This window comes from Tursiops truncatus, chromosome 3, assembly GCF_011762595.2.
Source record: "Tursiops truncatus isolate mTurTru1 chromosome 3, mTurTru1.mat.Y, whole genome shotgun sequence".
NCBI lineage: Eukaryota > Metazoa > Chordata > Mammalia > Artiodactyla > Delphinidae > Tursiops > Tursiops truncatus.
In genome coordinates, this window is record NC_047036.1 from 55,205,166 (window position 1) to 55,218,209 (window position 13,044).

General features: G+C 37.4%; 1 protein-coding gene across 8 annotated transcripts in view; it reads right to left on the reverse strand.

Annotated features, from left to right (window-relative positions):
• Nucleotides 1-3,790: 3,790 nt before the first annotated feature.
• The window catches only part of CCDC125 (coiled-coil domain containing 125), a 32,388-nt gene continuing 23,134 nt past the window's right edge, over nucleotides 3,791-13,044 (reverse strand). For 7 of the 8 annotated variants that reach the window (XM_019929914.3, XM_073802178.1, XM_019929916.3 and 4 more), the window contains 4 exons: nucleotides 10,627-10,734; nucleotides 9,304-9,478; nucleotides 5,365-5,495; nucleotides 3,791-4,527 (listed from right to left, as the gene is read on the reverse strand). In XM_019929914.3, coding sequence (XP_019785473.1) covers nucleotides 4,219-4,527; nucleotides 5,365-5,495; nucleotides 9,304-9,478; nucleotides 10,627-10,734 — 723 coding nt within the window. In that variant the 3' untranslated portion in view covers nucleotides 3,791-4,218. The remainder of the gene's footprint in view (nucleotides 4,528-5,364; nucleotides 5,496-9,303; nucleotides 9,479-10,626; nucleotides 10,735-13,044) is intronic. The other variant, XM_019929918.3, reaches the window with a different exon arrangement.

Sequence of the window (13,044 nt, forward strand, 5' to 3'; positions counted from 1 at the left end):
TTGAAAATGCATTAAGGAATTCTTAATAAAAATAACTATCAGTTATTTTAATGATCTGGCCCATATAGCATTACAGATTTGTAGTAAAGGGGGTATTATTTTAAAATAGAAAGATAGTAGTAATATACCAAATACCTGCTACCCTGACTTAACATATGTTAATATACTAAATAGGAAAAAAAAATAACATTACAGATAAAATTGAGCTTCCTTTAACCCTTTAATACATCATTCCATTTTATTTTTTCCTTTTTACCCTCCCCAAAAGAGAATGACTCTCAGGAAATGAGTGTGTCCTTCCATGATTTTATACTGCTATAAGAATGCATGTAGTAGTATACAGTACTGTTTTGGGTCTCACAATTTGAGTGGTAGACAGTACATCTCATACAGCATTTTTATTCTTACTCAAAACTTTAAAACTTAGTTCCCAGTTCTGTAGGTCAGTTACCTCTCATGGCTCAACTGTTTTTTTTGCATAGGCCAATATCAAGGTGTCAGTTGGACGCTGGGCTCTTCTCTGAAGCTCTAGGGAAGAATCTGCTTCTGAGTTCATACAGTTCATGCCATTTTAATGCTCATGCCTCCTTATCCTTGCTGGTTGTCAGCCAGGGGCCTCTCTTAGCTTCTTAAGGCAGTCCACTTGCCTTGTTGCATGTCACTCTCCATCTGCAAACCGGCAACAGTGTCAAATCTGTCTGGCTTCCTCATCGCTGCCAAGAGAGAAAATTCTGCCTTTTTTTTTTTTTTAAAGGACTCACCTGATAAATGATGTCAGCTCACTAAGGGCTTAATTATACATCTTAAAAATCCCTTCATAGCAGTTACTAGATTAGTGCTTGAATAATCAGGACAGGAATCATGAGAGGGCCGTCTTGAGAATTCTGTCACATGGACATTTAGGTTATTTAAAAAGGATTGTCTATATGCACATGCAAGCGTTTCTCTAATGTACATACTTAGAATTGTAATCGTGAGGTCATAGTGTGCATTTTCAATTAGTGTTGATATTGCCACATTTCTCCAAAGTAGTTGTATCAGTTTACACCCCCAGTAGCTGTTCGGTAGTTCTTAAAACTGAAGAAGCCCCTTACCTTACACTGTATACAGAAACTAACTCAAAATATATCAAAGACCTGAACACCAGGCCTAAAGCTATAAAAATTCTTAGAAAATATCATAGAGGGAAAGCTTCATGACATCAGATTTGGCAGGGACTTCCTGGATATGACCCCAAAACACAGGCAGCAAAAGTAAAAAATAGACCATTTGGACTATACCAAAATTAAAAGCTTGTGTGCATCAAAGGAACGTAATCAATAGAATGGAAAGGCAACCTATGGAATGAGAGAAGATATTTGCAAATCATGTATCTGATAAGGGGTTCATATCCAGAATCTGTGAAGAATATATGTTGTTGTTATAGTTCAACAACAAAATCCAAATAAAAAATGGGCAAAGGACTTGAAATAGACATTTCACCAAAGATGATATAGTAATGGCCAAAAAAACCCATGAAAAGATGCCCAACATCACTAATCATTAGGGAAATGCAAGTCAAAACCACAGTGAGATTATCACCTTGTACCTATTAGGATGACTACTACCAAAAAAACCCAGAAAATAGCAAGTGTCAGTGAGCATGTGGAGAAATTGGGACCCTTGTAAACTATTGGTGGGAATGTATAAAAACAGTGCCAGCAGCTGTGGGAAACTGTGGTGTTTCCTCAAAAAATTTAAAATGGAATTACCATATGATCCAGCAGCTTCACTTCTGAGTATATACGCGAAAAAATTGAATGCGGTATCCCAAATGAATGCATTCGTTAACCTTTATGTAAGAATCTATTTCACTTCATCATCTCTAGCATTCATACTGTTTGGGGTCTTTGCTAATTTGATACCTCATTCTAATTTACTTTTCTTTGATTTCTACTGTGTTGCTAATCCCTCCTCTGTGAACTGTTGGTTCAGTTTTTTTTTTTAATACAATTTTTAAAGGTATTTTCCATTCAGCTATTACAACATATCAGCTGTATTCTCCATGTTGTAGGATACATCTTTGAGCCTGTCTCACACCCTATAGTTTGTACCCCCATTCCTCACCCCTATATGAACCCTCCCCTGCAACCACTAGTTTGTTCTCTGTATTTGTGAGTCTGCTGCTTTGTTGTTAAATTCACTAGTTTGTTGTATTTTTTTAGGTTCTACATATAAGTGATATCATGCAGTATTTGTCTCTGTGATTTATTTCACTTAGCATAATGCCCTCCGAGTCCATCCATGTTGCTGCAAATGGCAAAATTTCGTTCTTTTTTATGACTGAGTAGTATTCCACTGTATGTATAGATACAACATCTTCTTTATCCATCATCTGTTTATGGACACTTAGGTTGCTTCCATACCTTGGCAATTGTGAATAATGCTGCTGTGAACATTGAGGTGCATGTATCTTTATGAATCAATGATTTGGGGTTTTTTTGGATATATACCCAGGAGTGGAATTGTTGGATCATGTGGTAGTTCTATTTTTAGTTTTCTGAGAAACCTTCATACTGTTTTCCACATTGGCTGCACCAGTTTACATTCCCACCAAGATGACAACCATTCTGACAGGTGTGAGGTGATGTCTCATTGTGGTTTTGATTGGCATTTCCCTGATGATTAGCAATGTTGAGCATCTTTACATGTGCCTGTTGGCCATCTGCATTTCCTCTTTGGAAAAATATCTTTTCAAGTCTTCTGCCCATTTTTTAATTGGGTTGTTTGTTCTTTTGATGTTGAGTTGTATGAGCTGTTTATGTATGTTGGACATTAATCCTTTATCGTATCATTTGCAAATATTTTCTCCTGGTCAGTAGGTTGTCTTTTCATTTTGTTGGTTTCCTTTGCTGTGCAAAAGCTTTTAAGTTTAATTAGGTCCCATTTGTTTATTTTTGCTTTTGTTTCCTTTACTTGAGGAGACTGATTCAGATTCTCTGTCCATTTATCAATTGGAATATAAATTTTATCAATTTATTTGAGTTTGTTTTATATACACACATACTTCTTTCTAGTTTTTGTAATGTGATTTTTTTTTTACACTTCCCACTTTGGTATTATTAAATAATCCCAGATCCTTCCTTTCCCTGCCTTTTATGTTAAATTATTATATATACTAGGTCTGTGTATGGTCTTTATCCGATTCTCATTGACCTGCTGTTACACTGTTTTAAATAACGTAGCTTTGTATTACCATCAGGACAATACATTTTTTTAAATTTAATTTTTGTTTTATATTGGAATATAGTTGATAGGATAATACATTTTAATATCTGGCAACAGTAGATCCTCATTATTCCTTTTTTCAAAATGTATTTGCCAATTTTTCAACTTTTATTATTATTAATGCCAACCAGTGCTGTTCCTATAACACAACTATAAATGGTTTATATTGTTACCTTATTATCCTACTGTTAGCTGTCTAATTAAGTAGTAATATCTTTTCTTTTCACTAGAGATTAGATAAGTTTTATAACTGCTGACAATGCACTTCCTTTGATATCATTGTGATGCTATTAATATAGTAATATTCCCAAAAGATATTAAAGATTATTACTATGTAATATTTCTAGAAAGAGAAAATAATTTTAAATGGCCTAAAATTCAGCATCAAAACCAAGAAGTTAATTCAGAGTGGCCTAAATGCCAGAATTCTGCATAGATCTGGCTACAGAATGTCACCACTCTGACAAAAAGGAAGCTATGAAATAGGTAACTAGCAATGACTTTGAATATACTGCTGCCAAAGTCCCACCATAATAACTTTTTTATTGAAGTGAAGGAAATTATTTTTAAACTTTAATATGGCAAATGAAAAATCCAGAAAAACACAAAACCAGATAAATGTATTCCAAAAAGTAACAGTCACTCTTGTTGCTTGAGCCAAAGATCCCTATAAGTCAATCTAAATAGTTAATTTTCTTCTCAAAAATCACTACTTCTTTGTTTTTAAGATGTTGGCAAATACTGAAAATTTCAAAAATATAGTAATATAATTTATAAATATGTCAACACAGAATACTAATAAATGTCTTGTAGAGAACATTTATAAAGCTGCTTCCCCAAATTTAGAATACCCAGAAAACACAACTTCTGAAGATGTAGCAACATTTACATGGTCCGTTTTCAAAGTCTCGATATAAACAGCTCTCAGTTCTAATTTCAACTGGTTTGTCTTCAGTACATGATATTTGATGGCAAAGAACAGGATCTTTTAAGAGTTCTTGTGTAGTATTGATCTGTTTGAAAGTGCTGAATTGAACAAATGCAGCCCACAGAATTAAAAATTTGAACACTTGAATGTACAGGATCACGTAAAACAGGGAATTCTGAAGTTTTCTGCCAGGGGTTTTTTAATGGAGAATTGTCTTTCATAGGATTTTTTTCTTTATTCTCTTTTGAGGTGGTGCCTCTGTCTTCCAAAGCCCGAGCAAGCATGTAACTAACTTTTCTTTGATGAGCCAAAGCTTCTTCTTTATCATTTAACTGCATGCACAGAAATTAAAAACATACCAGTTAGTATATCACAGAGTACAGAGCTATAGTCAGAAGTATTTCATGAAAATGTTCAACCTCCAGTCTAAGCCAGTCAGTATGAATAAATCAATTAGGTATCCACTGATTCCTAAGCATTATGCTACATGGTATTGAGGATTTTTTTTTTTAAAAGGAAAAATAGAAAACAGCGTTCTATCGAAAAATTTTTTAAGTCATCTGAAGAGAAAGGAGAAAGAAGTATATATTTACATGGTATGTGTGTATATGTGTATATATGTATATATAATACCAACATGTACTTACCTCTGAAAGAATGTTGAAGTTATTTATATAAAAATTGTTTTTATATTTTTATATGCAAATAAACTTTAATACTCTTCTATAGATAAGTATGTTCATATAACATGAGTTTCTTTGTATAGTCATCTATGAAATTGAGGATAACAGGACCGATTTCAGGGTTGTGGTAATGATTAAAGGATATAATGCATGAGGAAGTTCGTTGAACACTAAAAATTCCTGAATATATAAGTCTTGTCATGAACTGTATATGTAACTGCAGATGATGGAGATGCCTGGACTTAATTACAGGGAGCCTCCTCTTTTCAGAGGTGGAGCTTTAAAGCTGCACAGGAAGAACATGGATGGGAGAAGTGGGAAGCATGTGTGGGGTGTTTAAGGAGATGAAGATCATAATTCTGGAAAATGGTACCTGAAATGGGAACAGAGCATAAAAGTCAAGTATAGAGCGATAAAGAGTTGAATTAATAGGAAGGAAAAAGATAAGCTCATCCACAGCCTCTAACAAAAAGCAAAGATACTAACCAAATCTGTTAGCGTCTTAAAGACTTCCTGAGGATCATGCTGGTCACCAGTACTCTTAGAACTGTTTTCCAAAGGGAGCATACCCAACAGTTTCTGCCCTAAGGTCTTCTTACTCCTTTGTGATGGTAACCCTAAAATGGAACATGAAAATCCAGCTGAGACACAAAAAGACACTCACTGAAGTACTTCCAGACAAAGAGGTAAGCGTGAACCAAGGCTAATTCATTACTAAATCAGCCAGGACCTTGTCCTCTTCAGGTGACCTCTAGCACAAGTGAGTCAGGCAGCACAGTGCAGTGGGAAAAGCAGACTTTAGAGCCAGGATTGCAAACGCAGGTGAGAGGCCACAGTGTGAGAACCCAGAGCAGCGCCCTCCCATTCTCATTGCTCAGCAGCTGCCCATGGGAGAATGCAGCCTGTGTTACCTGATAATCTCAGTCTTCCAAAGGAGCCAGCAATGCACATTTGCATGTGAAATCTCCCAGTGTAAAGGTTAGCCACCTGCCCACAATATTTGAGAACACTATTCACTCCCAACAAAACATGTCTGCAGACAGGTGGCCTCTGAACCATGCAAACTCTGCTTTAGAGCCAGAAAGACCTGGACTTGAATCCCCATTTAACCACTTCCTAATGGTATCATGTTGGACAAGTTCTCTGAGCTACATATCCTCACTTCCAGAATGAGAATAATAGTACCTATGCTCTATTGTTGGGTTGCTGTGCCATTGAATAATAGAGCACGGGCTGGGGGAAGGGAGTGGGCAGTTAGTATTGAATGGGGATACAGAGTTTGTTTGGGAAGATGAAAAAGTTCTGGAGATGGATGGTGGTGATGATTATACAACAATGAGAATGGACTTCTTGTCACTTAAAAATGGTTAAAATGGTAAGTTTTAAAAAAAATGGTTCTAAAGAACCTAGGAGCAGGACAGGAATAAAGACGCAGATGTAGAGAAGGGACCTGAGGATATGGGGAGGGGGAAGGGTAAGATGGGACAAAGTGAAAGAGAAGCATGGACATACATAACACTACCAAACGGAGAATAGATAGCTAGTGGGAAGCAGCCGCATAGCACAGGGAGATCAGCTTGGTGCTTTGTGACCGCCTGGAGGGGTGGGATAGGGAGGGTGGGAGGGAGGGAGACGCAAGAGGGAGGAGATATGGGGACATATGTATATGTATAACTGATTCACTTTGTTATAAAGCAGAAACTAACACACCATTGTAAAGCAATTATACCCCAATAAAGATGTTAAAAAAAATGTACCTACTTAAAAAAGAACGGTAAGTTTTATGCATATTTTATCACAATTAAAAAAAAACAATTGTGAAAGCACCTAGCCCAGCTACTGACATAATGCTTAAAAGTCCACATCCTGGAATATGTACACTGATATTCTTCTTCATCCATAGAAAGGATGCAATTTGTAGCAGAAAATACAAAATTTATAGATTTTTTTTTTTTTTTTTTTTTTTTTTTTGCGGTACGCGGGCCTCTCACTGTTGTGGCCTCTCCCGCTGCGGAGCACAGGATCCGGACGCGCAGGCTCAGCGGCCATGGCTCACGGGCCCAGCCGCTCCACGGCATGTAGGATCTTCCCGGACCGGGGCACGAACTCGTGTCCCCTGCATTGGCAGGCGGACTCTCAACCACTGCGCCACCAGGGAAGCCCAAAATTTATAGATTTATACAAAGAAAGTTTCAAGAATGTTTTTAGAATGCTGTGCAAATGGTCTAATGATCAGATAAAGTCTAAAGGGACAATTCCCTTTCCACCCAATCCTGATGAACCACAGTGACTGGGCCTCACACCTGACCTTTTTCAATAGCAGCTGTGGCAAGGGGGAAAAGCCAGACAAGTTGACCAGCTCACCAGTTCTGAGAGTGGATGGATCTGTCTCTATTTTCAATCTAAAAAAAAGGAAACATGCTTATAAGCTATCTCTCAGAACTTGTCTAAGCAGCCTTATCAAGAAGAAAAGTTAACACAGTGTTAACCACAAATAAGAAAATGACCTGGAACAGTCATCTTGTACCAGATTACTGAAGTATATTAAAATGAATCAAAGTCTTGTCACTAAGAAACAGAGAGCTACTAAACCTTTTATGGACTTGTAAAGGCTTTTCAGAGATAAACTAATTATTTTAAATTCTGCTTCCAGTCTCTCGCAGTACCTTAACAGAAAGCAAAGATTGGGAGCTGTACCTCTCAAATCGTATTTTCTATGGAGAAGTTCCTGAATTCTGTAAAAAGCTAAGAAAGGCAGGAATTCTGGAATATAAAATGAGTACAAGTGCTGAACTGAATATGAATCTACCGCTTCTATTCTTTCTCCCTACTCTTCTCTCTACCTTCCATCAAAACAAAATCAGATTTTCAAAGGGATTTGACTTCAGTTAACACAAAAAACACCTAGGCTGCCCTCTGAGAGTATACCTTTGAAAATTTTGCGATCCAGCTCCTATCAAGGGCCTCACTGAAAGAAGAGGTACTTGAGGAAGATCACCCACACATTTGTTGTTCACGGTAGAACTAGATATTCTTAATGTTTTCCACCAATTCCTCAAAGGCTAAGTACATTGGACTATGTTAGCTTATTTCCCTGGCAAATCACTTACCTTGACATTAAGGTTATACCTTTACCTTTTATCAAGGGATTATTATAGAAAACAGCCATATAAATACTACTTATTTTTTTATTATAAGTGACTGTTGAGGACTTAGCCATTATATTTGCACACTGGCCTCTGTCAGTCTCATATCAGAAAACACCTTTAGAAGTTAATTTCAGTACAATGTGGAATGCCTGATTAAGAACGAACAAGAGTGGAGGAACATTATTTCCCCCCTTTTGCCCTGACTTCCACTTGACTAAATACATAGCTTTTATAATCTGCTTTCACCGTTCTTGTTTACTACTTCTGTTTTTATTATCCCTATAAGCTGTTTCTTAACACTTCAGCAGAGGTGGGTAAAGTTTAGTTAATGAAGCTAAAATTCACAACACTTGACCCCTATACTAATGCTAATATGCACTGTTTGAAAAGAGATATTTCAAACAAAATTAGGTATCTACTATTAAAAGTTTCATTTTTAATACTATAAGATTCTTATTGGTCCTAAATTCATCTGAAAATGAGAGATACTGGAACTAGGAGTATGGATTTTGTCAAAAAAGATTTAGAAACAGAGTCATGTCAGAATTTGAATACTAAAAATTTACACTTCTTAATAAACTTCACTTTAATCTTTCTTGACTGATAAATGGTTTCAAATTGGAATTTTAAATTGAAGCAATATGAAGCCTACTGAATAATACTTACAAATGAAAATTGAGATCGACCATTTAGAGAAACTAAAATTTCTGAAAAATAACAGCTACTTTGTTTATATTGGACAGTCTACATACTTCAGTGGCAGTTTATTCTCTCGTGCCATTTTTGTATATTTTGTTTACTCTAATACCATAATGACTCCAAAATGGCCATGAACTTTTGATAGGCTTGTGAACCAAAACCTAAACCTTAACTTCTGTTTCACTTTTTATAAGAATATTTTATTAATTTGTCCAATTTAAGATTATTTCTCTACTGCTCAATGTCTCCTTCCAAAGTCACACATTTCAATAAAGTTTAATTAGATAGATAGATTTAATGTTGGGTTCCACTGTTGGGTTCTAGTGCTCTTATAAATTTTTTCCACTAAAAATCTCTACCAAGAAAGAGATTCTCCTGTTACTTTATGGTTTCATCTGCGTAAGTAACATCCAGTGACTCCTTTTTTCCCATGGTTGTTATATTTTTAGATAAATCATAACTATATGTGAAATTTCAATTATATTCACCATATTAACTGCTTAATCAACTATGATTATAACCAAAAACAACTGAAATTACCTTATACCTGATTATTACCATTATAATTCATATTTACCATCATCTTTAAGGTGCTTCCAATTTGTCCCTTTTGTTGCTTTCTTACACATTTTATCCATTTGTGTCAATCTTAGTGCCTGGTCATTTTTCCTCATTAATTGTTGCTCAAATGCAATTCTGAATGCATCTGCCATTATGTAGGCTTCTTCTTTACTCTTCTGCAGAAGTTCCAACTGGTTTTGAAAGAAAGTTTGAGAGGTGTTAGAGGCAAAACCAGAACAATTCTTTCCTGAATGCTGAGTCAGATTAGCAAATGCAGTAGGAGTTTTCTGCCTGCCCTTGATCTATTGCATCCGCTTAATCTAATTACTACATGCCATTCTCTTCTGCAGTAGCTGCCCACTCTGAACTAGATTACCAGGAGTTTCTCTTGTGCCTATCAGTTCCCTGGTAATCCTACTCTTAGACCTCATTATTCTAGACGGGCCTCGTGTATGTCCTGCCCAACGAGGAAGAAGGGAGGATGCCAACGGCTGCATTTCAGTTCTGCCTTGGGCCATGCCAGAAAATACCACTGAAAACAATTATGAATACCATCTTTCAGATACCTCCCACAGCTGACTCTGATCTTTGTAATCTTATGCTTTTCCTGATGAATTGCTAATGTTTAGCTGTTTGCTTTCATATATACTCTGAAGACTAAATTCCAAACCTTCAATAAAAACGTTTTAAAAATTATGGTCCATACTGTATTTGTTGTGAAAGCCTAATTATAATGGCAGCTATCATTTGATTAAATGCCAGGCATGGCCCGGTGCTAAACATTATATGTCTACCGTGTTTATTTCTGACAACAACCCTCCAAACTAGTTATTAAATGCCTCCATTTAACATACGTGTCCAAAGCCACAAAGCTGGAAAATGATGGAGCTGAGATTCAAACCTAGGTCTGGCTGGCACAAAGGTTCCTTCAACTGTACCTTGCAGCTTTTCTAATAAGCTTCATGTTTATCTCTCGGCTAATCGGTGTTGCACATCCTGGTGATTTTAAGCATGTGTGCCTTTTCCTCTAATATCTAGTAATTTTAGGGCCATGTATAGACAAAAGAAATATGAACTTAGGAAATATTAACTAAAACACAGGCAAACAACTTTTCATGGCTGCAATATCGTGCCAAGTAATGTAAATAAAATCCAGTTTATATGTTAATGTTATCATTTAAAACTAAGAATAAGTTCCACAGCCAAAGACTATCAAATTAAGCTAATTATTACATATACTTCCATTTATTCTACTTTGTGTTAATGGAGAAGCAAAACCAAAGCTTTTACTGTTTTTTTTTTTTTTTTTTTTGCTTTTACTGTTTTGATAACACAATACCTCCTGTTTGACCTGAAGGAGCATTTTCCGAGTAGATGCTGCCAGTCTGGCACAGGTACAGGGGCTCCCTCTGGGACCGTGACAAAGGCAGGCTCCCAGGACTGCAAGCTTTAAATCCAAAAGAATTATCCGTTACTAAGTGCCACGTTGCTCAGCCGTACACAAACACGGGGCTCACACACAAACCCATGCACATTTTATTCAAGCACCTAATTCAAAGAAACTGCAAAGGAAAACAAAAATAGGAAGCTGAGACCATGATTTCAGGACCCAAGGGGAAATTTACAAATGAGAGACTGTTATTACTTGGAACAAAAATACACAGGAATTCTGCATTCCTTCTGCTCACGCTCCAAAACCTTTCACTTGGTACCAGTTTCCTGTACTTCTGAGTTCTTGGCAGGAACTTGACCTAACGAAGTAAATCTAAACATCCACAATATGGATTTCCTGTGACTGGGTTTGGCCTTGCTATCCAGCATTCATTACTGTCAGGTCCTGCCAGGAGAGATGCATGCTCAGAAATGATGAGTGAATTCTAAGGAAAACAATCATCCTGCCACTCCTAAAAAAATGGTCTATGATCATGTAATAAATTCTTAATATATTTCTTGGCTCATCCACTGTTCTGGAATTGCATATGGCCCTCATCCTTCAAAACCTGTCTTTGGATCACAATGAAGAAACTAATCCATGTGGGTCACTCCTGGTTGATCACTGTAGCCAGAAGAAAAGTAAGAACTGTTGTACTTTTTTTTTTTTTTTTTTTGCGGTACGCGGGCCTCTCACTGTCGTGGCCTCTCCCGTTGCGGAGAACACGCTCTGGACGCGCAGGCTCAGCAGCCATGGCTCACGGGCCCAGCCGCTCCGCGGCAATGTGGGATTTTCCCGGACCAGGGCACGAACCCCTGTCCCCTGCATCGGCAGGCGGACTCTCAACCACTGCGCCACCAGGGAAGCCCTGTTGTACTTTTTTTAAAAAACCCATTTTGGCAACTAACCACAAGTTGCTTTCCCAAAATATTCCAACAGCTTCCAATTTAATGGAGGCGGTCTATGTAACATATTGTGCCATATCTTTTAAAGTTTCATGTGGAACATACTACAAAATTATTGTCTAAGCTTCCTGCTGCTATAAATTTCACATGGACTGGCTTAAAACAGAATCTTATTTTAGAGACTGTTTAGAGAGGAAGATTCCACGGTCTCTCTTAGTGTAAAGGCTATTTCAGAAAATTCCTTCTTGCATTAATGATAACTGTGAAGTACACAGTGAGCTTTCAGTTGACTCAAGTGTACAAATGGCGGCTATGTGGCAGATTGGTATCTTCCCTTTTCAACTTCCCGCTCCTGATAATTGTCCCTGCGAAAGTTGCCAAAAGCAACTTAAGACCTGGTAGGGCCAATATAAAAATGCAAGGTTTCTGCAAGGACCTCTGCATCCTAATTCTATGTCCTTACCTCAGTGCTCCTTCATCAACTGGCTCAGGGCCCATGTTCTTGCCTGCCATAAAGTTACTTAGAGCCTACTCAAGATTATAATAAAGCACACTTTTTCTGAACTTTCTCTCCGCTCAGTTTCTTTTTCTTTTTTTTGCTATTACACTAGTTTTCCACCCAGGCAGTAGAGCATGGTGATCAAAAGCACAGACTCAAAACTCTACCTGGGTGTAAATCCCAGCTCCACCACTTAGTAGCTTTCTGACTTTGGGCAAATCACTTTAACCTTCTGTGCCAAAATTACCTCATTTGTAAAACAGGGATTTAATTGTACTCACCTTATTTGGTAGTTGTGAGAATTAAATGTGTTAATCTATGTGAATCACTTAGTGTCTGGCACTTACTAAGGACTATATATTTGCTATTATTAGTACTAGTTGCTTTATTTGAAATTCTATAATAAGTGAATGGCTACCCCTTCTCACTCCACTGGTACACTTATTTCTCATGAGTCCCCAGAACATTTGTAAGACATTTCACACCTCAGCAAGCAATTAGCAATGCATCAGCAGATCTTTGTCCTGGACCTGGTTCAACCCCAGAGTGACTGCATCACTTTGGGAAAGTAACCAAAACTGAGCCTGAGTTTCCTCCTTTGTAAAATGGGGATAATACCTGCTTTGCAGCCCTCAAAAGACCATTACGAAGATCAGATTAAAAAATGTGTGGCAAAGTACTCTGATGCTGTAAGCGTCTACCCAGGGAAGATACTACTAACATACTTTCTGCTAAAGCTGTAGAAAAAGGAAATAAAAGGCACAGGAAGTGGCTAGCACATCCCCTAATGTCCAAGAATGCTGTGCCTGAAAGGTATGGTACCAGCACGGCTGAAGAGTGGACCTGGGCCTCTCTCACCCTCGGTCTCAAATTGCTAAGTATGGTTCTATCCTAGAAGTGGAGCTGATGGCGACAGCAGAA